This window comes from Passer montanus, unplaced genomic scaffold (assembly GCF_014805655.1).
Source record: "Passer montanus isolate IOZ18808 unplaced genomic scaffold, ASM1480565v1 scaffold8, whole genome shotgun sequence".
NCBI classification, from domain to species: domain Eukaryota; kingdom Metazoa; phylum Chordata; class Aves; order Passeriformes; family Passeridae; genus Passer; species Passer montanus.
The window spans coordinates 1,663,767-1,686,640 of record NW_024373256.1 but is presented as its reverse complement, the minus strand read 5'-3'; the positions used below and the strand labels follow the sequence as shown (position 1 = coordinate 1,686,640).

At 50.8% G+C, this 22,874-nt stretch overlaps 1 protein-coding gene across 3 annotated transcripts in view; it reads left to right on the top strand.

The window, feature by feature from the left end:
- LMF1 (lipase maturation factor 1) overlaps nt 1-22,874 on the top strand; it is a 125,600-nt gene that overhangs the window by 49,300 nt on the left and 53,426 nt on the right. For all 3 annotated transcript variants that reach the window (XM_039732423.1, XM_039732422.1, XM_039732424.1), the window contains exon 5: nt 5,255-5,320. In XM_039732423.1, the coding sequence (XP_039588357.1) occupies nt 5,255-5,320 (66 nt within the window). The remainder of the gene's footprint in view (nt 1-5,254; nt 5,321-22,874) is intronic.

Here is a 22,874-nt window from a genome sequence, read left to right as displayed (position 1 = left end):
AAGGAAGACTTTGAAGCAAACAGAATCTGGATGCCTGCAGTAAAATGGAATCAAATAAGAGTTGGGATTGGGGCGATCCCGAGATGCAGGAGGGGGGAGCAGCAGCAGAATCCAGCGGATGTAGATGTCAGCCCGGTGACAGGCGTGCCCTGATCCTGGGCATTATGGCCCTGAAATGGAGAATAATTATTCTAATTTGTTTTATTACATTAGCGTGGGTAGGAGGGAAGAAAGGGAGCTTTCTTCGCTGCCTTTCTCATTATTCCTCGGCGAGCACGGCGGGGCCAGCTCCCGGCTCCCGCGCCGGCCCTTCATGGGAATTTTTGGAAAATGATGTCTGCAATGTTCTGACCTTTGCCGTCCCAGCTGCAGCCTCCTCCTCTCTGCAGGGATCCCACACTTGACTCCTTAGCAACCTCCTTTGTGCCTCTGATCTCTCTCCATTTCTCTGGTAATAGCCCTTGGCAGCGGGACTTGTTGTTCCTTGGTGGCTGGAAAAGGCAGGAGCCGCCGGTGCCAAGGGTTCTGCAGAATCCCTTTCACCCACTGCTCGCAGCGCTGCCCTCAGAGCCCCCCAGATGCTGCTGGTGGCTTCTCTGAGGGGCTTTTTGGGGGATTTGATGGAGGGAAACAGCAGCAAATCAAAGGAAGCAAAGTCAGCCCCAAGGAGCTCTCCAGCGGGGTTTCTGCCCCACTGCGGGGTTTTGTGGATGTGGTGGCTCTGGTTTGGCTCTGGGCAGGTTCCCCTGAGCTCCTTCAGGTCCCCCTGAGCTCCTGCAGGTCCACCTGAGCTCCTTCAGGTCCCCCTGAGCTCCTGCAGGTCCACCTGAGCTCCTGGGGCCACCTCGGAGCCCCTCTGTGCAGGAGGCAGCAGGCAGGTGGGGCACCTGGATCATGGCAGAATCATGGGGTGGAAAGGTCCCTCGTGGGCAGGGACACCTGCTGCTATCCCAGGTTACTCCAAGCTCCATCCAGCCTGTCCTCAAACCTTTCCAGTGATGGAGCATCCATCCAGCCTGTCCTCAAACCTTTCCAGTGATGGAGCATCTATCCAGCCTGTCCTCAAACCTTTCCAGGGATGGAGCATCCATCCAGCCTGTCCTCAATCCTTCCAGGCATGGAGCATCCATCCAGCCTGTCCTCAAACCTTTCCAGGGATGGAGCATCCTCAAACCCCTCCAGGGATGGAGCATCCTCAAACCCCTCCAGGGATGGAGCATCCTCAAACCCCTCCAGGGATGGAGCATCCTCTCTTCTCATGGAAAGAGCAGCAGGAATGTGAATTCAGTGGGGTTGGTGGGAACATCAGGTGCAGCTCTGGTTGTCACCTTTGGCTTGCTGCTGTCACAGGTGTAGCTGTGTCACCTGCTCCCTGTGGGACTTTCCCTGCAGAACAGAAAATCTGGGATCCAGCTCATCCTTCCTGCACCACGGACCTTGATCCATCAGCAGGGAGGGAGGTGGGGAAGGTCTGGAGTCCTGGGGCTCTGAGGGGTTTTAGAACCCCAGCTGAAGTTGGTCTTGTTGGATTCCTTGGATTTAGGTTCTCCAGGAGCTTCTTCCAGCCCTGCCCTATAATCCAGAAATGGTTTTATTTTTAGATTTCACCTTGGGAAGCTCCTTCCTCTCCCACGAGCTGGGGTGTAAATTTGTCTCAGAATACCCTGGTGAGGGTTTGGCTTTCACAGAGATGGTGAAACCACTTTTCCTGTGGGTAGCAGAGGTGGGAAGTGCACGGAGCTGGGATTTTCCCTGGAAGCTTTCCTTATTTATAGCAGGAGCAAAATGAAAATCTAGAATTTAGTTGGGAACTTTGGGTGGGTTTTTGCCCATCTTTTGTACAGCAAAAACACAGAAAGGTCTTTAAATTGACTCTAAATTTATAACGTGGGTGCCCCATTCCCCACCCTTCCCTCTGGAGCCGGGATCAATAGGGAATTTTGCAGACATAGCTTGAGTCACCAAGCTTTTGCTCAGCTTCCCGTGCTATTGGCCTGTCTGTACCATTTTTTTCAGAATTAATTTTGGGCTGAAAAAGTCTCAAAGAAGTGCTTTGTTCCTCCTTGACACTCACTCCAGGGAAAAAAGAAAAAAAGAAAAAAAAAAAAAGAGAAAAAGGAAAAAAAAAAAAGCCGTGGAAAATCTGACATCTGCATTGTAGAGAAAAATCAATAGATAGGGAGGAATATAATTATCCCCCACTCCTGAAGGAATTTTTCAGATATTTTTTGGAACAGTGACTCATATGGGCTTAGGGCTTGAATGACATTTTAATTATTCTGGCTTTTTTTCGCTTTGAATCACCCAAGTACAGCAGGCTGGAAGAGGCACAGTTGGGCACAGCCATCACAGGAAGATGAAAGGACAGGATTTGGTGTTGGAGCTGAGCTCTTCCCTCCCCTCAGGTGGGGGCTGGATCTCTGGTGGATCCCCCTGGATTCTGTTTTCCGTTATCCTATAAATTTGGGAACGCTTACCATGCTTTGGGAATGTTTTATTCCATATTCCAGAGCAGGGCTGGTGTGGGGGCAAAGCGATTAAACCCAGGAATTTTATTATCCTCCATTAAAGTAAATCCAAAAAAAAGGAAAATCCTAAATGTAATTTTCCTTGTCCTGTCAGAAATGCTGCTGGATTTAATTCCCCTTCATTAATTAGAGGAATTTGGAGTTTGGGGTTTTCCAGGTCCAAGCAGGTGCTGCATCTCCATCCTGCCCCCAGCTCCTCGGCCGTGCCCTACAGGGAGCAAACCGGGCAGGGGAGCAGGAATTGAGCCCATATTTCATTCTGGAGCTTAATTCAATCCAGGGCCAACATTTTCTACTGCTCCTGCTGTAAATTCCTGTGACAAGGACCTCAAGTTCCCCTTTCCCAGGCCAGGAGCTCTCATTATCCCGAGGAGCCGGAGTGCCACCGGTGCCCGACCCCGTGTCCCTGCAGCCACCAGCCAGCAGTGGGAATTTAATAATCCCGGATTCGGAGCGAGGCCACGGAGGTGAAAGGGCCTCTGCTGGTTCATTTGGCCACCTGGCTGCTTGCCTTGAGCTCAGATTTAATTTGTATTCCTGAGAACTTCCCGATTTCCAGCAGCCCCCGGGATGTGCCGAGCTGCCGTGGGGTGCCTGGTGCTCGGAGATCTTTTCCAGCCTCAGCAGCTCCAGGATTCTGTGATTCTCCTTCTCCTTTCCTGTCTCTTCTCAGCAGAGCTGAAGCCTCAGCACGCAGAGATTTTTCTGTGCACGTTTCTGATCCAAATCCTTGGGAAAACTGGAAAACTCAGGTGCCAGTGTGGGAGTGAGGTGGCCTCGAAGACAGCTCAGGGTAAAGCTGACTTGAAACCCCTTAATGATGAGAGTGGGAGTTTTTTGTGCTGCAAAACATCTTTGATATGAAGACTTTCCTGTTTGAAAGCTTCCTAGTAAACAAAAAGGGGTGAACTGCCTGAGTGAGTCATTGCAGGCAAAATCGGGGTTTTCAGAGCGCTGCTTTTCCCTATCCTTGTTTTAATTGGAGTTTTAATTATTCCTGCTGGATAACAGAGCTTGATAACAGCCCGGGGAAGGAGGAGGGAAGGTCATCAAGATAACTGTCCTGTTTTAATATTCCAGCATTCCTGCACAGAGCTTCCTCAGTGTGTGCTGGCCTGGCAGGGCTGGAGCTGCAGCACATCCTGCGAGATGCTATCACCAGATCCTGTAATTTTAGAAAAGCTTGGAGGGCAGGACAGCCTGGGGAGGGGAGGACGGAGTGGCTGCTGACAGTGATGGTGTCTTGTCCCTGCTCCAGAGGGATGGAGGGGATGTGCTGAATAAATCCCTGGAGATAAAACTGCTCTGCCATCCCAGAAATCCTGGGTGATATCGCTTTGCATCCCTTTTCTGCCAGGCAGGAGTTCTGCTCTACCCTGTGCTCTCAGCTGTCAGACAGACAGACAGATATACAGCCTGGGAACTGGATATTCCTGGATATTTCCAAGGTCTGGACAGTTTTGGAGGGTCTTTAACTGGAATTTTGAATTTCTTTTGAGCTGCAAACGTGTTAAACTTTATTTAATGCTGCAAAGGAAGATTTGTTTTAGTGTGAGCAGCGAGGTTGGAGCAGTGGAGCCACTGTGCTCTCACTGTTCCAATTCTGGGAATTTAGATGGGATTCATAAATGCTGGAATCTCCTCCTCTGAGCTCAGATTTTAGCCCTGGAAGGTCACTGATCCCTTCCCTGCTGCAAATGTCAGGAAGCCTCAGGATGCTCCCAGACACTGGCAGGGTTTTTCTCCTGGGGAAGGCAGGACCATCACAATCAGGGCAATGGCAGAGGTAGGCAAATACCCCCTAATTGTATGCAGATGACAGAGCTGCTTCGGCCTTTTGACTAGTGAAGCTTTCCTCAATTTGGGATATTGTGATCCTAATCAGGGACCTCTCCCGGACATCAAAGCCAGCCTTGATTGCTCGGCTTCCTGCTCCAGCCCATCCCTGCCCAGGTGTCTTTCCTGCTCTGGCCGACTGATTCCTTTCTGCTCTTCATCTCCGAGGCAAAGAAATTCAATCCCAATATTGCTGCCAGCCCTGGAATGGACGCAGTGATTTGGAAATGTCCCCTCTCGTTGTTCTGAAGTCCCAGGGCAGGGGATACCTGCTGGCCCAGCCTCTAACCTGAGGTGGGGCAGAGCTGTCAGCAGTGCAGCCAGCTGTGTTTGGGGCTGGCAGCTTCCTTCCCCTGCCCCTCTTTTGTTTCTTTAATTATTTTAATTGCATCTCCGTGTCCCCATCCCTGCTCCGTGTCCCCATCCCCAGCTGTGTGGCTCTGCTCCCTTTTCCACAGGCAGCAGAGGTGGCTTTGCCCGAGGGAAGCAGTTGGGTTTGGGTGTTAAAATTGTGAATCTTGCTGGGTTTTGTCTGTTATCCCAGGGACAGAGCCTGGCTTTTCCTATTGCTGCTTCCCAGGGATGCTGGAAGCGATGCCAGGAGCCCTGGGCTGCTCAGACCTGAGCAAAGGCTCAGCTGTGCCTGAGGCTTCTTCCTGGAAGGGGAATTTGGCATATTCCACAAGGATTTATGTCAGATTTTCAGTAAGCAGGCAGTGGAATGAGTCAGATCCATTGTGTTCCCTTGGGAACCACGCCTGGACCCGGGCTGTGGATGTGCCGTGGGTCTCAACCCCTGCAGTTTAACCACAGAAGTTGGCACCTTGAGACGCAAAACAAAGCAAAATAAAATAATTGTGACAGTATTTTTGCCCTTTTTTTTCCCCCAGGGGCTGATTAAAATCCGAGGAGATCGCTGCTGGAGAGAGTTAACTTGCATGGATTATCACTACGAGGTGAGTGATGTGCACACAAAACCTCATTTCTCTTGTCTGCTTTTCTTTTGTAAAACAATTTCCCCCAGCCTTTCCTCTCCTGCCAGGCAGCTCTCCATGTTTTCCCTCTTTATCCCAGCCTCTGGCACTCAGGCCATGTCCCTGTGCCAGCTGGGTGATGCTGTTTTTCCCAACCACAGTCCTAAAAGACCAATTTCTCTCCTTCCCTCCCCTCCCCATCGTGGATCCAGGAGCAAACCTGAGATTTACTGAGAACTTCCACTGTAAATCTGCTGCAGGGCAGGGAAAGGAGAACACAGAAAGGAGTTTTTTGTGGCACTGTTCCTGCTTACACCCCCCAAAAGTGGCCATCTGACAGAATCAGAGCATCCCTGTGCTCTCCAACATGCAGAGAAGATTCCTGGCAGTTCAGAACTCCCTGGGTTTATCTTTTTGACATCTGTTGCAGTGATTATGTTGCATTTTGATTATAAATTGGGGGTTTTTGCTGGCTCTGGGTTCATCTTCTCTCTGGTTACAGAGGCAGAATTGGCTCCCCTTCTCTCCTCACCTCTATTTTTGCATTTGAGTTTTATATAAATGGTGGTAAAAAGGAAAATGCTGCATCCAGTGATGATCCCAGGGGGAGAAGCTCTGGGTTGGTGAAGGGAATGGTCCTGAAGGAATATTCCCTTCCCTGGATTCACCTCACAGCCCCTGCAAGTTATAATGTCTCTGCTCTGGAATCTGTGGCCATCAAATATTTGGGAATACAAGTCTGATGAAGAGGAGCTGGGGAAGTGGCTCAGCCTGCAGAAAAGGGGGATCAGGGGGAATTCCTGGCTCTGCACAGCTCCTGCCAGGAGGGGACAGCCAGGGGGGTCGGGCTGTGCTCCAGGGAACAGGGACAGGAGCAGAGGGAACGGCCTCAGGCTGGGCCAGGGCAGGTTTAGGTTGGATATTTGGGAAAATTCCTTCCCTAAAAGGATGGTCAGGCATTGAAAGGGCTGCTCAGGAGTCTCCATCCCTGGAGGTGACCAAAACCCACGTGGATGTGGCACTTGAGGACATGGTGATGAACATGGCTGGTGTTGCTGTTGTTGATGATCTCAAAGGGCTTTTCCAACTTTAACAATTCCATAACTTTATGAACTAAGATTTTGCAGGTCCAAAAAAGCTGTTGTTTGCCTTCTCAGCTTTAAATCTCCTTTTCTGTGTCGCTCTGATTTACTTTCACTGGGGTTTTCCCCTCAGAGGGAGGCTGGGCCTGTCCAAAAGCTGCTGCTCCTTGGCTCTCACACAGCACCAAGGATCCAACTTCATCCCCACCAAAACCTGGGATGAAAAACCCCCTTCAGTGCTGTCCTGTAATGCTGAGCATGGGGGTGGCTGCAGTAAATTATCCCCTTTTCCAGGCACCTGGCAGCACTCGGGGAAAATGCAGCCAGCGCTGACCCCAGCCCACAACAATCAGCCCCAATAATCCCAGCGCTCCCAAATCAATCCCAGCATCAGTCCTGGAGCCCAGAGGGATAATTGAGACCATTCCTGTCAGATCCATAAAGCAGGATCCCCAGCCTGTGCAAGTAATTGGGACCAGGGGCAGGGGGCAGATCTCGTTATCAATATCAATTATTTTAATCCCCACTAAAGAGGCTGCAAGAAAAGGAAAATGAAAGGGGCCAAGCTTTGTCCACCAGCAGTAATGGAACAGAAATACCTAAAGGCTGGGATTCACCTGCTGATTCCAGCCAGAGGGAGGGAGAAAAGGGGGCAGCTGAAGGTACCTCTGGGAGGGAGGGAGTGAGCTGGGAATCTGCTCATAATTAGGATGATAAAAGTGAGGATTGGAGCAGGCTGGGGATGGATTTGGGCCAGATGGGTTGTGCTGAGATGTATGTTGGCCACCCCAGCTCTCCTGCTCCAGCATGAGCTGCATCCAAGATCTACATGGGCTCCTGTGCCAAGAGAATTAATGGAAACACATGGCCTCCATCCCTGCCTGGACTATTTATTTGTAGTAGGACCTGCAGCTCTGCCCGTGGAAAAGAACATTTCCACTTTTGTCAGGAGTTGTGGATGGGACAGTCCAGTGTGTTGTGGTTAAATGGGTCATTTTCCTTTCCTCCTTCCCTTCTGGTGTGCAGGGCCTTCATGCCAGCCTTGCTGGGGCTCTGCTCCTCACTGGGGGCTCTCTGTGCCATTTGGAGCGGGGAATGGCATGCTTGGCACAGGAGAGGGATTTTCCTACATGCCTGAGCCCCCTGGGTCCCTCAGGAGGAGATGGGCTCCAGGAAGTGTGGGAGAGAACTCAGGCTCTGCTGGAGCTGGAGAAGACTTTGCTGCAGCACCTGGAAACTGCCTGGGCTAAAGCTCAGGGGATTAATGGTGCCTGTGGGTGCCAGGAGCCCCAGACTCTAATCCCAGCCTGGCAAGACACCACAAACAGGGAATTTCACCTCCTTCTCCCTGGATTTCTGTGCTGTCCAGGCCAGGGGCTCCAAGGTGAGCATGTGGGTTGCACCTGGAGTGGCTGTGGGATGGGATCCCAGTCCCTGTGGTGTCCTGGAGCTTCACATGTCCACATCACCACATCCAAATGGACACACCTGGGTGGCTCCTGGCAGGAGAAGTGCTGGGATCTGCCATCCATGGGTTTATGCCTCCCTTTTTGCGGTTGCTGTTGTTTCACTGTGGTTAGAGGGCTCTTTGCCCTGCAAGAAATGCCAGGAAAAGGGAGTTTTCCCTCAGTGGAAGCTGTTCTGGTGCAGCTGCTGCAGGTGGAAGCTGCTCCGGGTCTCAGGTGTGCCTGGCATCAGGATTATTCAGATTTATCTGCTGTGCACACCAGGCTTGACAAATCCACGAGGATTTGTCCAGACTACAGTCTGGAGCTGGAATTCTGCTTCCATGGAGCCTCTGGCATGGATCCCACAGTGCCTGGGACATCCATCCCACCCTGATGGGATCTCAGGGGAGCAGAGGCAGCCTCAGGTCCCTGCCTGTGCAAGGGGGGACGTGGCTGAGCGTGTCCCCTGCCCCTGCCTGCCCCACAGGGATCATTCCCAGAGCCCAGCAGCTCCATCCCACAGCCACTCTGGGAAAATCTGCCTTGGGAGGTTCTGAGCCACTCCAGGCCCTTTCTGGAGCTCACAGGGCTGGGCTGGAGCTGCTTTCCAACCCCCTTAGGAGGCACCAGGATTGGGATTGGGATGGGGAAGCACCCACTCCCTCACCATTGCCTTGTTGCTGGCTTTATCTGGGAGTGCAGCCTGGCACAGGCACAGCAGAGCAAATCCCCTGGGGTGTGAGCCAGGAAAACCCCAGAGCCCTGCAGCTCCCAGCCCTGCAGAGCTCCCTGTGCCCAGGGCTCCTGGCACGGAGCAGCTTTGGTGGCACAGGCCACCAAACATGGACATTTGTGACCCCAAATACTCCACAAGCAGCCTTTGGATGCAGGTGGAGGTTTTGACAGAGCAATTCAGATAATCAAAGGGGTTTTGGGATGGGCAGGTCCTGCCTGGTCTCGTCTCTCCTGTCCCACTCGGGGTGGGATGCAATCCACTGATGCATTTTTCCTGCTGGCTGCCAAACTGCTGCTGCTGCTTTTTAATTCCAGACAGATATCTTGGAAAATTCAGCCACCAACTGGTGGGAACAGCTGTGGGAGCAGCTGCTGGGGCAGGAGCCCTGCTGGGCACCGAAGCCACGCCGAGGACACAGCCACGGGTCCCTCCTGAGGGACCTCACTGACCTGTCCGAGGACAGGGGGACATGGAGGGGCTGGAGCGTGGCCAGGGAGGGGAATGGAGCACCAGGAGGGGCTGAGGGAGCTGGGGAAGGGGCTCAGCCTGCAGAAAAGGGGGAGCAGGAGGAATTTTTGGCTCTGCACAGCTCCTGCCAGGAGGGGACAGCCGGGGTGGTCGGGCTGTGCTCCAGGGAACAGGGACAGGAGCAGAGGGAACGGCCTCAGGCTGGGCCAGGGCAGGTTTAGGTTGGATTTTTGGGAAAATCCTTCCCTAAAAGGGTGGTCAGGCATTGGAGGGGCTGCTCAGGGCAGTGGTGGAGTCCCCATCCCTGGAGGTGACCAAAACCCACGTGGATGTGGCACTTGGGGACATGGGCCAGTGGTGACCGTGGTGCTGCTGGGAAGGGTTGGACTCGATTTCCTTAAAGGTCTTTTCCAACCTGAATTGATTTGAAGGCAAATGAATAAAAGGAAAGCAAAATAAAGCCAGCTCCTGGAGCACCAAGCCTTGGTCAGAGCTGGAAGTGAGATCAAGGATTTGCTTTGCTCCTGCAGGAGCTCAGGATGGGTTGGTCACCACAAAGCAGCAAAGTCTGGAGGATTTCACTGAACTCTGCTGAATCCCAGCCCCAAAATGTCCCTGTTCGAGCTCCAAAAGTGTCGCTGCCGCTGAGAAAAGCTTCGCTCTGTCCCCAAGACCCTGCACAGCCACAGAGGCCACTCCTGGAGGGGACAAATTGTCCCTAATGGCTGTGGCAGTGCTGTTCCCAAGCAGAGGCTGTCAGTCAGAGCTCCAGCTCCTGGAGAAGCTCTGGATGGAGCACAATGGCTTTTGTGCCTAATTAGGCCTTGCTGACTGATAGCTGTGCTGATAAGGGCGATAAGGAAGCTCAAACTGCTCCTTAACTGCCTCTTCATTCCTTTTCTGCCTCCTCTCGCCTGGATTAGACCTCGTTAAGCTTTTCATCCAGCTTTTTCCGAGCCATTATGAAACGAAAAGTAAATAATATTTAGCAATCTGTTGGGATGAATCAGAAAATGAGCTGCTTTTATGAGCCCGGATGGCTCAGGGTGGGCTTCGTTCCAACAGTTTGCATGGCTGGAAGGGAAAATGTTCCTAGCAGGGAAAGCAGGTGCTCGGATTTCGTGCTGAAAATTCTAAAGTTGCAAATTCAGACGAGGGAAGCGGTGCTGAATTAAACAGAAAACAATAATTATTAAAGGAAGTCACCATGTAAATAATTTTGGGGTTTTTTTTTGTTGGTAACATTAATAATTATATTATAAAATATTTATGGAGCATCCTAAGTTCACAGTGCTTGGACCCGTGCCAGGACCTCTGCACCCTCACAGGGAAGGATTCCTTCCTAAATGTAATTAAATGCAGACTAATTTGTGTCTCTGCTCCTTCCTTCGTGCAGGGTGTGAACTTGGAGGTTTTGCTGGTGGATTTTGCTGCTTCCAGCTCAGGGCTGTGTCTGAGCCTGGCACGTGGGGAGATGTCCCAGATTTCCCCAAAAGTGATTGGAAGGGTTTGTGGAAGTCCAGCAGGCTCTGCCTGCTGGGCTGTGAGCTCAGGGCCACTTCTGAGAACTGACCATGGGATTTGGAACCTGGAGTGGGAAAATTCATCCTCTAAAATTCCTGTTTCCATGAAAACAGGAGGCAGGCGAGCTGTGCTCCAGCTCTGCCCTCGTGGGACAGCTCTGTGCAGGAACCAAAGCTGCTGATGCTGAGTTCTGGGTAAGGAGAACAAGGAGGGAACAAAGTTCTGCCCGTGGGGGGCTGTAAATGCATTTTATTTCCATCTCCTGGGGCAAAAGCAAACTGCTCTTTGAGTCAAGGTGGCTGATACCAAAGGAAGAACACTCTGCTGCTCAGCTGCTTTATTTTTTTCCTTCCCATTTGGTCAGAAGTTTTGAGAACTGACCTTTCCAGGGGCAGAATTGCAAAACCACTTTGTCTTTATTCCCATCTCTCAAAGGGCTGTTTTGGGAGGATTGGAAGCTGAGGATTTGGGGCTCTCTGCTGGGTTTTGGGGAGGTCCATGAGGCTGGAGGAAGGGCCAAGGGCTGAGCTGGCCTGGGATCAAGGAAATAATGAGATCCATCATGGGATAAGTGCTTGGAGCAGTAATATTGGCAGATAAATGTCAGCAGGACATCAAAAGCTCATTAGGCTGTATCTGGACTTTGTATGGGGCTCTGCAAGGAGAGCTTGATCTCAGAGAGCTTTCCAGATGGATCCCAGCTCTCTGACATGGATCCAGGGGATCTTTGAGTGCAGTTTTCTGGAAAGGTCTGTTATTCCCAAGGCTGGGTTGGCTCTGCTCTTCTGAAGCTGCCAATCACTTGAAAAAAGAGGGAAAAAACGCTTTAAAAGTGGGGTTTGGGCCTGGCTTGGAGGATCTGCCGTGCTGGGTTTGCACAGGTCGGGTTTGCTGGCAGAGGCTCAGGGATATCACCTCCAGCTGAGCCCTTCTGGGAAGGAGCCCTGGATTCCCAGGGTTTGGAAGTGCTGTGGAAAGTGAGGGCTGAGCTCTTGGAGCCCTGAATCCCAGAAGTGAAACCGTGCTGGAGGGGTTGCAGTTTGAGGAGACAGAATGATAAATACTGACAGTGATGCCCATTAGGCCGGGTTTAAAAAGTGGGGAGGAATTCCAGGGCTTGAGTCCCTTGTGCTGGAAGGATGAGGGTGATTCACAACCCCAAAAGCAGATTTATGCAGGGATGAGGTGGGGGATGTTTTATTCCAAGCAGAGCAGGCAGGGAAGCAGCTTTCCAGAGGCACGTTCTGGTGGGAGCAGGGCTTGGCTGGCAGGCAGGATCTGCCTCGCACACGCGTGGGAAGTGGAGTCCCAACACCCCCAAAGCAGCATCAGTTTTGTGTCCAGGGGGACCAGGATCCTGGCAGGGAATTCAGGAGAAAGGGGGAGCAGTGTCTGGGCAGAGAATTATCAGAATAAAAGGTGGAGCTGCAAATCAGCATCAGAAAACAGCCCCAGCTGCTTTGGACTGAGGAATTAGGAGAAATGGGATGGAGGAAGGTGCTGAGGGAGAAACTTCCCAAAGGAGAATCATGCAGGAACTTCTACATGGAGTGCCAGGGCACAGGGAATGGCTGCCCACTGCCAGAGAGCAGGGTTAGGTGGAGATTGGGAAGGAATTCCTGGCTGTGAGTGTGGGGTGGGGCTGGGATGGGATTCCCTGAGAAGCTCCCGGATCCTTGGAAGTGTCCAAGGCCAGGTTGGAGCAGCCTGACACAGTGGAAGGTGTCCCTGCCCATGGCAGGGGTGGCATTGGAGAGCTTTAAGGTCCCTTCCAACCCAAACCATTCCAGAATTCCAAGTAAATTCTAAGTTCCAGTGATGATCCCACCCAGACACGGCTTCCACAGGCAGTGGAGCAGCAGGACTGGGGCAGGATTTCATTTCTCTCTTTGCTGCACTTCAGATCTGCTTTTCTCTCTGCGATTCTCCACCAAAAGCATCTGTTTTTACTCAAAACCACCTTGTGGGCTCCCTTTGCCACCCGAGCAGGTGGGTGCCACCTGCCCCTGCTGTCCCCTGCTGGTTCCCTCAGCTCTCCACGATTCCCAGCAATACCGGGATAAACCAGGGAAGGTTGCATGGACATTTTCCCCCAAGGAGCTTTGTGTGGGGAGGGTTTGGGGTGTGGGATCAGCAGCAGAGCTGTCAGTCACACTGCGTTGGGAATATGCCAATCCCTTTCCAGCAGTAACACAATTCCTCTTCCTGGATTCTTTGCTGTTTTTCTTACGGATTTGTTTTAAGCCTGGTGAAAGCTTCCTGTACACCTATTGGATTTCATCTCTTCCTCACACTCTCCCACTGTTCCCAACTCGTTTACAGACCACCCAGGACCCTCCTCACTTCCCTTACATATTCCCTTTTCCTCCCCCCTCCACGCATTTGCTCTGATTCAATCCTAATCAGATTAATCCTCACAACAGCCACTCCAGCAGCCCTCCCTGCTCTGCCCCTGCACGTGGCTCCTGCCCTCCCCGGGCTCCTCCAGGGGCAGGAATGTTGGATCCCATCACATCCCTGAGCTCCCAGGGCTCTGGGGAATAGTGCACTGCTCCTGCAACTGCAGGGCCCAGGAGGTTTGGCAGCTCAAGATAACACAGGCAAGGCTCTGGTAATTATTTAAATTATGGATTTCTGAGCCTGTTAATGGGGTGTTCTAAGAAATGTGCAGAGAGGAGGAAGGTGACAAATTTTGATGCTTTCTGGAAGACAGAAATGAGAGGGGGAAGTGGCACAAGAGCATTTTCCAGTCTTTAGAATTAACATGGAATGGTTTGGGTTGGAAGGGACCTTGAAGCCCATTCAGTTCCAAACCTCTTCCACTGTCCCAGGGTGCTGCAGCCTGGCCTTGGACACTTCCAGGGATCCAGGGGCAGCCACAGCTTCTCTGGGAATCTGGGATCTCCCCACCCTCTCAGGGAAGGACTTTTTACAGGTCTGGTTTCCCTCGTGCTTTAGGGAACAGAAGGACCCAGGGGTCTCCTGGGGTGGTGTTGGCAAATCCTTGGTGTCTGCAAAGGTGTCTTGGTCCTCATCCTCCAGTCTGGGGCCTTGGAGCCTCCAGACCTTGCCCAGATCCCTCATCCTGATGGATCCACCTCTGGATTCTCCCAGTGGTCAGAACTGATCCCCATGGCCATGAGTGGAGTCATTTCCTCTCATCCTTCCTGGCACTTAGGGACATTAAATAATCTCTTCAGGGACGTGAAATAATCTCTTTCCTGGTCTCCTCCTCAGCAGGTGCAGTTTAAGGAGAGTCATTTTCCCATCCATTCCCACCTTTCTCAGTGTTTGAAGGGAATTTTCCCTCATTCCAGGGAGTCATTTTCCCCATCCATTCCCACCTTTCTCGGTGTTTGAAGGGAATTTTCCCTCACTCCAGGTCCCTTGCCTCAGGTCTGCTGGAGGAGCTGCATTCCCAGTGGTGCACAGGGGTGCACATCCCTCCTTTTCCTCCTCCAGTCTCTGTTTGGGATTTTCTTTTGGGAATAAATGTAATGAGGAATCCCAGCTCTCTGGGTAACATTCCTGGCACAGATTCCAGAGCAGCTGGGGCTGCCCCATCCCTGGCAGTGTCCAAGGCCAGGCTGGAGCTTGGAACAGCCTGGGATAGTGGAAGGTGTTGGGGTTGGAACTGGAGGAGTTTAAGGCCCCTTCCAGCCCAAATCATTCCATGATAATATTTTTTTGTCGTGCACCAAAGGTTTTAAGCTCAGCTGGAATTTTTATTCCCCCAGAATAAAACAGGGGCAGGCCCGGAGAAAATCCCACCATGGACAGAACTTTAAAAATAGCCAAGCCCTTCCCTTTATCTGCATGGCTCCAATTTCCAGGTAATTTCTGCTGTACAATTCCCATATTTCTCCATACAATTCCTGTGGTTTCATCCTCTCCATGTGGGACATGCATTGACTGAAGTGCAGCTCAGAGGTTCTGTCACTTCAGTGATCGACTCCGATGGCCTGAGCCAATTCCCAGGCACTTTTCCTTCCTTCCCAGAGATCAGGAAGAATTCCACATATTTCTCCAGGTTTTTTCCATCTTCTGAGTACTCCAGCTCTCACAGCAAGCTCTTGTAGCTCTGGAAAAAGAACAATCCAGGGTTGGGGGGTGCAGGAATGAGTTAATTTGAAGTCTCTGCCGTGGTGTTTTGCTCCAAAGTCGTGTGCGCCAAACTGACCTTTCATCTTGGAATATAAATCACTTTCCAGTCCTATTATTTCTAAAATCCTACAGGCTTGCGAATGCACAAAAGGAGCCTTTGTCTCTTATTAATTTAATTTATAGGTTAAAGTTTCAAATCAGTGGCAAGCACCAGCTGATTTACTGTGCACTGCAGGAATTGCTGTTCTGGGAAGCGCAGTGCTTGCTCCAAACGGGGATGTGTAATTAGGAGCTTCTCTAATTAGATATAATGTCAGATAATTTGCTTATCGTTTTTGGAATGCATTCTCCAGAAAAGCTGGGGGGGGAACTCAGGGTGGATTAGCTCTTTCAAGCCTAAAAACTCCCCTGATCAGTAAAATTGTGTGTGGAACCATCCAGTCATCTCCTGTGTGATGTCATCTGTGCTGCAACAAAAACCAGCCACTCTGGGGATAAAATCCACATAAAAGCAGGAGCCTTTTCCCACCAGTTTAAAACAGGACACCCTTTCCTGTTTGTTTTGGTTTTTTGGTTTTTTTTTTGTTTTTTTTTTTAATTTTGAATTTTTAATGATTTTGAATCGATGAAATCCCTGTGTGGAGTGACATTGATTTCTATTCCCAGCCTTAGGAGTATTCCCATTTTCAGACCCATTTCTTCCATTTCCTGGGATTTCTAGTTATGGAATTTTATAAGCAAGTATTTTAGTCTGCCTCCAGATAGCTCAAGACAAAACTTTTTCCTAACCCTGCTGTCATTCCCCATTCCAGAGGAAAAAGCTTTGACTCCTCCAAGCTTTTCTAGTCTGCCTCCAGATAGCTCAAGACAAATAAAACTTTTTCCTAACCCTGCTGTCATTCCCCATTCCAGAGGAAAAAGCTTTGACTCCTCCAAGCTCTCTCCAGAGGCTTTTCCCTCTTGACCAATTTACACGGAAAACAGGGATTGTGACTTGCTGCCCTTGCCAAGATCGTGGAAATATCTGTATTAAAAATGGCATTTCTGTTCCTCCTTCCCTGTGAAGGTGGGATCTCAAACCCCTCCCTGATCCCTGTCACCTGCTGAGGGTGTCCCCAGGGAGGTGGCTCTGTGCAGAACCCCTGGGGGGTAAAACCCCCTCCCTGATCCCTGTCACCTGCTGAGGGTGTCCCCAGGGAGGTGGCTCTGTGCAGAACCCCTCCCTGATCCCTGTCACCTGCTGAGGGTGTCCCCAGGGAGGTGGCTCTGTCCAACCCCTCTCCCTGATCCCTGTCCCCTGCTGAGGGTGTCCCCAGGGAGGTGGCTCTGTCCAAACCCTCTCCCTGATCCCTGTCACCTGCTGAGGGTGTCCCCAGGGAGGTGGCTCTGTGCAGAACCCCTCCCTGATCCCTGTCACCTGCTGAGGGTGTCCCCAGGGAGGTGGCATCCCTCAGGGCTGGTAAATCCTTGGGGCAGGAGTTGCCATGAGCAGTTTGTGAGCAGCCCACAATGGAAATCATGGGATGTGTTATCCTTGGCCCCGAGGCAGAGGGGATGTTTTAATTCCAGGAGTTAATTACAATTTGAGCAGCCTGTGGGAGCTTGGCAGGTGATGTGAGACCCCATCCTGCTCTGATCTCAGCTGAAGGGTTGGGAAGAGCAGCAGGAGCAGGCTGGGAATGTTTCTGGGCTCTTTGTGTTGCTCTTTAATGATTTTTAGTGTAGGTGCCACACTTTTAAGTTACTAAAAATCATCACAAAGGGTTTTTCCAGCAGCTCCAGCTGGAGTTCCCCGTGGGCAGGGGCGATCCTGAGGTCTCCAGGTGCCTTCCTTCCCTCTCCCTCAGCAGCTGTGTTGGTAAACAGAGCTGATGGCCACTTGCCTCCCTTTGAGCAGTGAACCTGAACTCCCTGAGTGCACAGGGATTGACAGGAGGGCCTGGCAGCCAAGGGAGCTCCAGGAGCTCTTTGCTGTGCCAGGAGAAGGGGAAGGGTAGTTCAGGCACAGCCATCGAAGGCAGCTCTCAGAGCCAGTCCAACCTGCCTTTCCTCATGAAACTTTGGGTTTGTGCTGCACACAGGAGCTGGATTTGGGACTTGCAGAGGTTAAAGTTCAGGTGCTGGTGCCCCTCCAGATTCCTGCACCCCACATGCAGGGACACTTCCACTGTGCCAGGCTGCTCCAAGCCCTGCCCAGCCTGGCCTGGGCACTGCCAGGGATGCAGGGGCAGCCCCAGCTGCTCTGGGTACCTGTGCCAGGCCTGCCCACCCTCCCAGCCAGCAATTCCTGCTCAATATCCCATCCAGCCCTTCCCTCTGGAAGTTTAAATCCATTTAGCCCTGGCTTTGCCCTGTTTTGTGTCTGTATTTGTATCCTGTAGGAATTTTTGGGTCTCACTCTCCTTCCAAGCTGGAAGAACTGAAGAGTGACCCAGGGGAGCAGGGATTTCCTTCACTCCTGGCTCAGCACCATCTCCTGTTTATCCTCCAGGGATGAATCCAGATTTCCTGTCCTGTGCTTTGCCAGGGGCTCCTGCCAGGCTGCAGCATCTCCCTCCCAGAGCCCTTTTTTGGGCAAGAATCCAGGATTTTAGTGGGATTGCCTCAGCATCCCCCATGGAGTGGCTTTCACTGCCAGTCAGGATGTTCCTAACTTCTCCTGGGTGTCTGATGTTTGCTCTCCTCCAGGGTTTATCTGTCACCTGCACAGGGCTGGGGGTTTCTGGGGAGCCCTCTGGAATTCCTGGCTGTTCCTCTGGCACTTTGGTTCCATTTGCACCCTGGAGTGAAGGAAAATTCCCTTTAGGATAGGACAGGATGGGATACCCAAAAACAAAGGGCTGTTCCATGGATAAAGGCTGGGAGGTGATTTTGGGATGCATTTCAGGATCCATTTCACATTTTAGGAGTATGTGAACAGCAATGAGAACACTGCAATAAAACAGGACACAAACTCTCCTGAAGCACTGGAAATACAGGGATAAATGGGGTGATAAATCCCAGGAATCTGGCTGCAGTGGGGTTTGCAGGGGGCTCCGGGGGTCACTGCTGCCCTGGGGCTGTGCCAGGGCCTGGGAGCAGCTCTGCCCCTGCTCCAGAGCCTGCAGGGATTCTCCTCTTCCATGGAATCTCTCACTGCTGATCTCAATTCACACCTCCGTGCCAGATTCAGGATTATTTTGTGCTCCTGGTTAAAGGTGGTGACCAGAACAGGGTGAAACCCCTTCGGTTTTTAATTCAAATTTAGGCAGATCCTCATGGAGAATCTCAGGTTTGCCTTTCCCTGAGTTGTCCCAGGAGCTCCTTGGCACATCCAGGAGCCTTTTATTGCATTTTTGGCCCCATTCCCTGCAGTGATGGAGCCAGTCCTTGTGGGTTTTGTGGCAGGAGAGCCCTTTGTAGGGTGTGCTCTGACATTCCTGGACTAAACCCCTAAATGTCCATACTCTGATGGATTTCCCTGGAGATTTTGAGTCCACTTCCTTTTGCAGGGCCTGCTGGAGATTCCAGGCAGGAATTTTTATCCTGGAATAGTGGATGAAATGATTTAAATTTGTTTCTCCTGCTGTTACACAAGAGCTGCCTTTGATCCCAAAAAACATAATTTACTTTTTTAGATCTCCTCCTTCTCTTACTCTGGTCCTTCCTCCATCCATGGATCTCGTTGCCATTTCCCAAGTCCTGGTTTCCTGGAGATGATCCCCACTTTTCCAGCTGGCAGATTTGAGCCCAAGGTGATGCCAGACCTTGGGTTTCTATCCTGCACTTTGTGCTATGGCTTGGGAAAAGGAAAATCAAATCCCAGGAGCTGGGTTTGGGTGTGGAACCAGGAATTTCCACAATGCCTGATGTGGTCATGAAGGTGCCAGCCCATGGGAATATTGGATTTTTATCCAAATATTTGACTTTTATCCTAAATTTGCTCTCCTAAAAGCATCTTGGAAAGAATTCCTTGCTGAGAAATTTTCTTCATCCCAGTTCTGAGCGTGCCATGGGTGTGTCAGAGTTACAGGTGCCAGTGGGCAGTAATAAATTCATCATTTAATATTCCACATTTTTAATGGTTTTGTGGCTTTGGAAAGCTCCAAACCCATTAAAAATTTAAAACCACCCAGAGCTCCAGGATTCCTGATTTTTGTCATTGTAACCCATTAGGAAAACTTGCTGCAGGATTTGCTTTACCTGTTGAAAGAATTTATTATAGAAGATATTGAGAGCTTTATCCTGTTTTGTTTAGAGATTTCATGGGATAAATCACATCCATGTTCCAGGACCACGGATGTGTGGCTGTGACAGCAGCTGGTTTTGATAAACTCCAAAATGTCCCTCTCGAGTAAACTGAACACAAATTTCACCAAGCAATTCCACATCGGCCTTTTCCTTCCCTTCCTTCCCCTCCAAGCTGGAATTTGATTTTATTGCTTGAGATTTAGCAGAAATGTAATACTTTATCTCCTTGTGAACCATCCCTCCCAGGCCCAGCATTCCTCTGGCTGGATTTGGGCTTCCAAGCACGGCTGATGTTTTGCCAAATTGAAGTTGCTCCGTGCCCGAATTTTGGGGATGGTTTAAACTTTTGAAGTTTGCCCAAAAATGTGCTTTATGTTGAGTTGTCTGGCAGGAGAGGCCTCTCCTTTTCCATCTTTCATTTAAAGCAGCCTTTGGAGAGCCCAAAAACATCAGGACTTGCCTCTTCCCAAATTCCAGGCCGGGCCTGCAGCGGGATCTGCTCATTCCATAGGGATCCAAGGCTTATCTTTATGGGAGAAAAGGAATTCCGAGGCTCTTTGTGGTTCCCAGCTGAGCATTCCCTCTGCTCCACATTGGGGTATTCCCCCTTTTCCAGTGACAGCAATTCCATCTGCAGCTCTGGAGTCACAAACCCTCCCGTGTGGGAGAGCTGTGGCAGCCCAGGACAGGGTTTTTATGGATGTTGGTGCACAGAATCTCAGGATTGTGGGGTTGAAACCAAATCTGTGCTGCTGGAGAGGGAAATCCCGGCACAGGTGGGAGGGGACAGGGCTTGGAGGGGGTGTGGGAGGCTGAAATCCCAAAAATACTGAGGTGCCACGGAGCTGATGCCACTGGAAGCGTGGTGGGGCAAGGATGTTGATGTGGGATGAGGAAGAGGAGGATGAAGAGCTGGAGGAACCAGGAATTTCATCTCTCATGGCTTTGGCACGGTGTGTCCACAAGGGAGAGAGAGCTGGGAAGGTGTTGGGGCTGTCAGAGCCTTCAGGAGCTCCTGCTGGGTGGGATCAGATCCCAGAGGATCCCTTGATGCCTTGAGAGGCTGCCTGGAGCAGAGTACCAATGTAATCCAGAATCTGAAAATGTGAAAGCTCAAACTTAAAACATCAGAGCTGCTCCTGCAGAGCCCCTGGCTCAGGCTGGCTCTGGGAGAGCTCTCCCAGCACTGGAGCATCCCAAACCCTCCCTCCGGGACAGGGAAAGGCCTCTGCTGGCTTTTATTGAGCTAAACCAGGGATTTGTGGAAAACTGGCTGCTTCTCAGTTTCTTGGGAGGTTTCGTGTTGGTCTTCTCCATGGAAGGAGCTTCTGGATTGCAGAGGTTGGTCTGTGAGAGGCAAACCCTGCTCCGGCAACAGTCAAACCATGAATTTATTTGATTTTACCCAACATGCTTGATCCTGGTCCTTTAGACACCACCCCATGGAATTCCCCCCGGATGTTCAAGCTGTGGACACAAACTTTTGCCTTTAGGGTTTCTTTCCAGCCCCAGGGTGCTCAGGGAATGTCCTTTGTTCCTTTAAATTGAGACGGGGCCGTTTCTGTGGCCGTGGGAGGCCTGGGGTGGGTGGAAGAATGTCCCCATTATTCCCTGAGCCCTGTGGCTGCTCCGTGTCCTTTGCAGGGGCAGGAGGAGGAGGGAACAAGGGCTTCACCCCAAAGTTACCGAGGTGCTGTCACATTTTTGGGGATTTTGGCTCTGCTGTGACCGTCCCCAGCTCCCCATGGGCAGGCTGGCAGCAGCTCTGACCCTGTTGGGTTTGGTGAATTATTTTCATGTGGAAATCTGTGTTGGGGTGTAGAAACAACAGCTTTTCCCTTTTCGGTTAAAAAAAGAAACAACCCACAGTGTTGTTTATTCCTGTGGTTTTTGTCCAGGAACTCTGGGCATCTCCTGCCCAAACGCAGTGGCTGAGGCAGCAAATATTTTGTAATAAAACAGGATTTTCTCTGCTTTGTTATCTGAATTAATTCCATTTTTAGCGCTTTTCCATTTTCCACTTGCATTTCCGTTGCCTGGAGGATTTGGATGGATATTCCAGTGGAAAGTGTCTGTGCCTGTGGAAAGGGGCTGGAATGGGATGAGCTTTACCCATTCCAACCAAAGCATCCCGTGATTTGTGTGATGTCCTGGGGCTGGCACGGGGATGATCCGATTAGGGATGAGTGCTGGGACTCCCAAAGGCAGGACAAGCCTTTCCACGTGGGATGAGCTGGCAGGAAAGCCATTGTAAAGCCGTTGTCAAGCCATTGTAAGGCCATTGTAAAGCCATTAAAGGTGTCACGCTTCTTATCTGCTTTTTGTTTATTAAAAAAAAAAAAGTGGGGGTGAAAAGAAGGAGGCTACAAATAAAGCTGTGTCACGAGATCCCCCTGGTAATTGAGGGGCCGAAATTAATTAGGCATGGTGAATGTTCTGCATGGCTCCCTCTCCCTCGGAAGAAGGAGCCCTTTGTGCATCCCAGCCAAAGGCAGGAGCTGCACATGGAATACCTGAGGGCATCACGGGGCCTTCTCCTCCCTCTCCTCTTTTCACACTCCTCCTCCCCGCTCCCTGCCTGTCCTTTCACATTCTTTGGGTTTGGCAGGATTTCCTGACAGCTCTTTTCAGCGTGGTTTCCTCTCCTGCTCCCTCCTAAAGCCTCCCCAGCGGTGCAGTCACCCCTCTTGGAGGTCCAGATATATCCCGGAGTGATAACACTGGGATTTTTTTTATCAAGTCTGTGGTTTGGGCAGGCTCAGCACTCCTGAGGGTTTTTACCTCCAGGGTGGTGCCCAGGTGTTGGCAGGCTCAGGTGGAGCTGGTGGCTCTCAGCACAGGCTGGGATTGTTGGCACCACCAGCAGTTGGATTTGGTGGTCCTCGTGGGTCCCTTCCAGCTTTCAGGAGATTTTAGGATTCTGTGTGTGCCTCTCTCCTGTGCTGCTTAACTTGGGGTTTATTGGTTTTTCTTTAGATTTGCTTTTTGTAGTCAATTCAGTCTTTTTTCTCTAAGGATTTGCACTGTTCTGCTCTTTATCTGCTGATTGAGCTCTGGTGCTGCTGGAGCAGCTCTGGATGTCTCTAGAATTAGCATTTTCTGCCTTTTTATTATTGAGTTCTCTTGTATTTCTCTTCATGGCAAACTCAAGCTTACAGACAGTGGCTGTTACACACAGCTGTATATAGAATTTATATCCAGTGGGATAAATCTAGTGGGATAAATCTAGTGGGATAAATCTAGTGGGATAGATCCAGTGGGATAAATCTAGTGGGATAGATCCAGTGGGATGAATCCAGTGGGATAAATCCAGTGGGATAGATCCAGTGGGATAAATCTAGTGGGATAAATCCAGTGGGATAAATCTAGTGGGATAAATCCAGTGGGATAAATCCAATAGGAGCCATTCCCCCAAACCTGGAGCTGCCTCTGATCTGCTCCAGCTGGAATTCCCACCCCATTCCTCTCCCTTTTAGTGCTTTTGGGGCCCTGGAAGCCAGAGCTGCTCAGCGTGAGCAGAACCTGATTTCAGTGCCCAGCACTAATTAAACTGCACCTCCTGACACTTGGGCTGGACCAACTGCACTAAGTCAGGCTCAAATCCATCCCCCAGCCAGGCCTGGCATTGAGACATATTTCATGGGGCAGTAACGAGCCCAAATTCCAGGTATTCCTCTTCCCTGCAACCACGCTGTTCACTAAAGGAAATTAAAGCCAGCACCGTGCATGCTGAGGGGGCTTTTATTTGCTTTTTGTGTTTGAAAAACAACAAAAAAACTCCTCACAACCCTCCCAGGCCGTTAAAGTTTGTGCATGATTGATTTGGGGATTAAAAGAGCAAATTTTTTTTTAAATTTTTTTTTTTTTCCTTTTTTGCCACATTTCAAATCATCCAGGGAGACTTTTCCACCCCGGGAGCAGGGTGTGTGTTATCCCAGATTTAA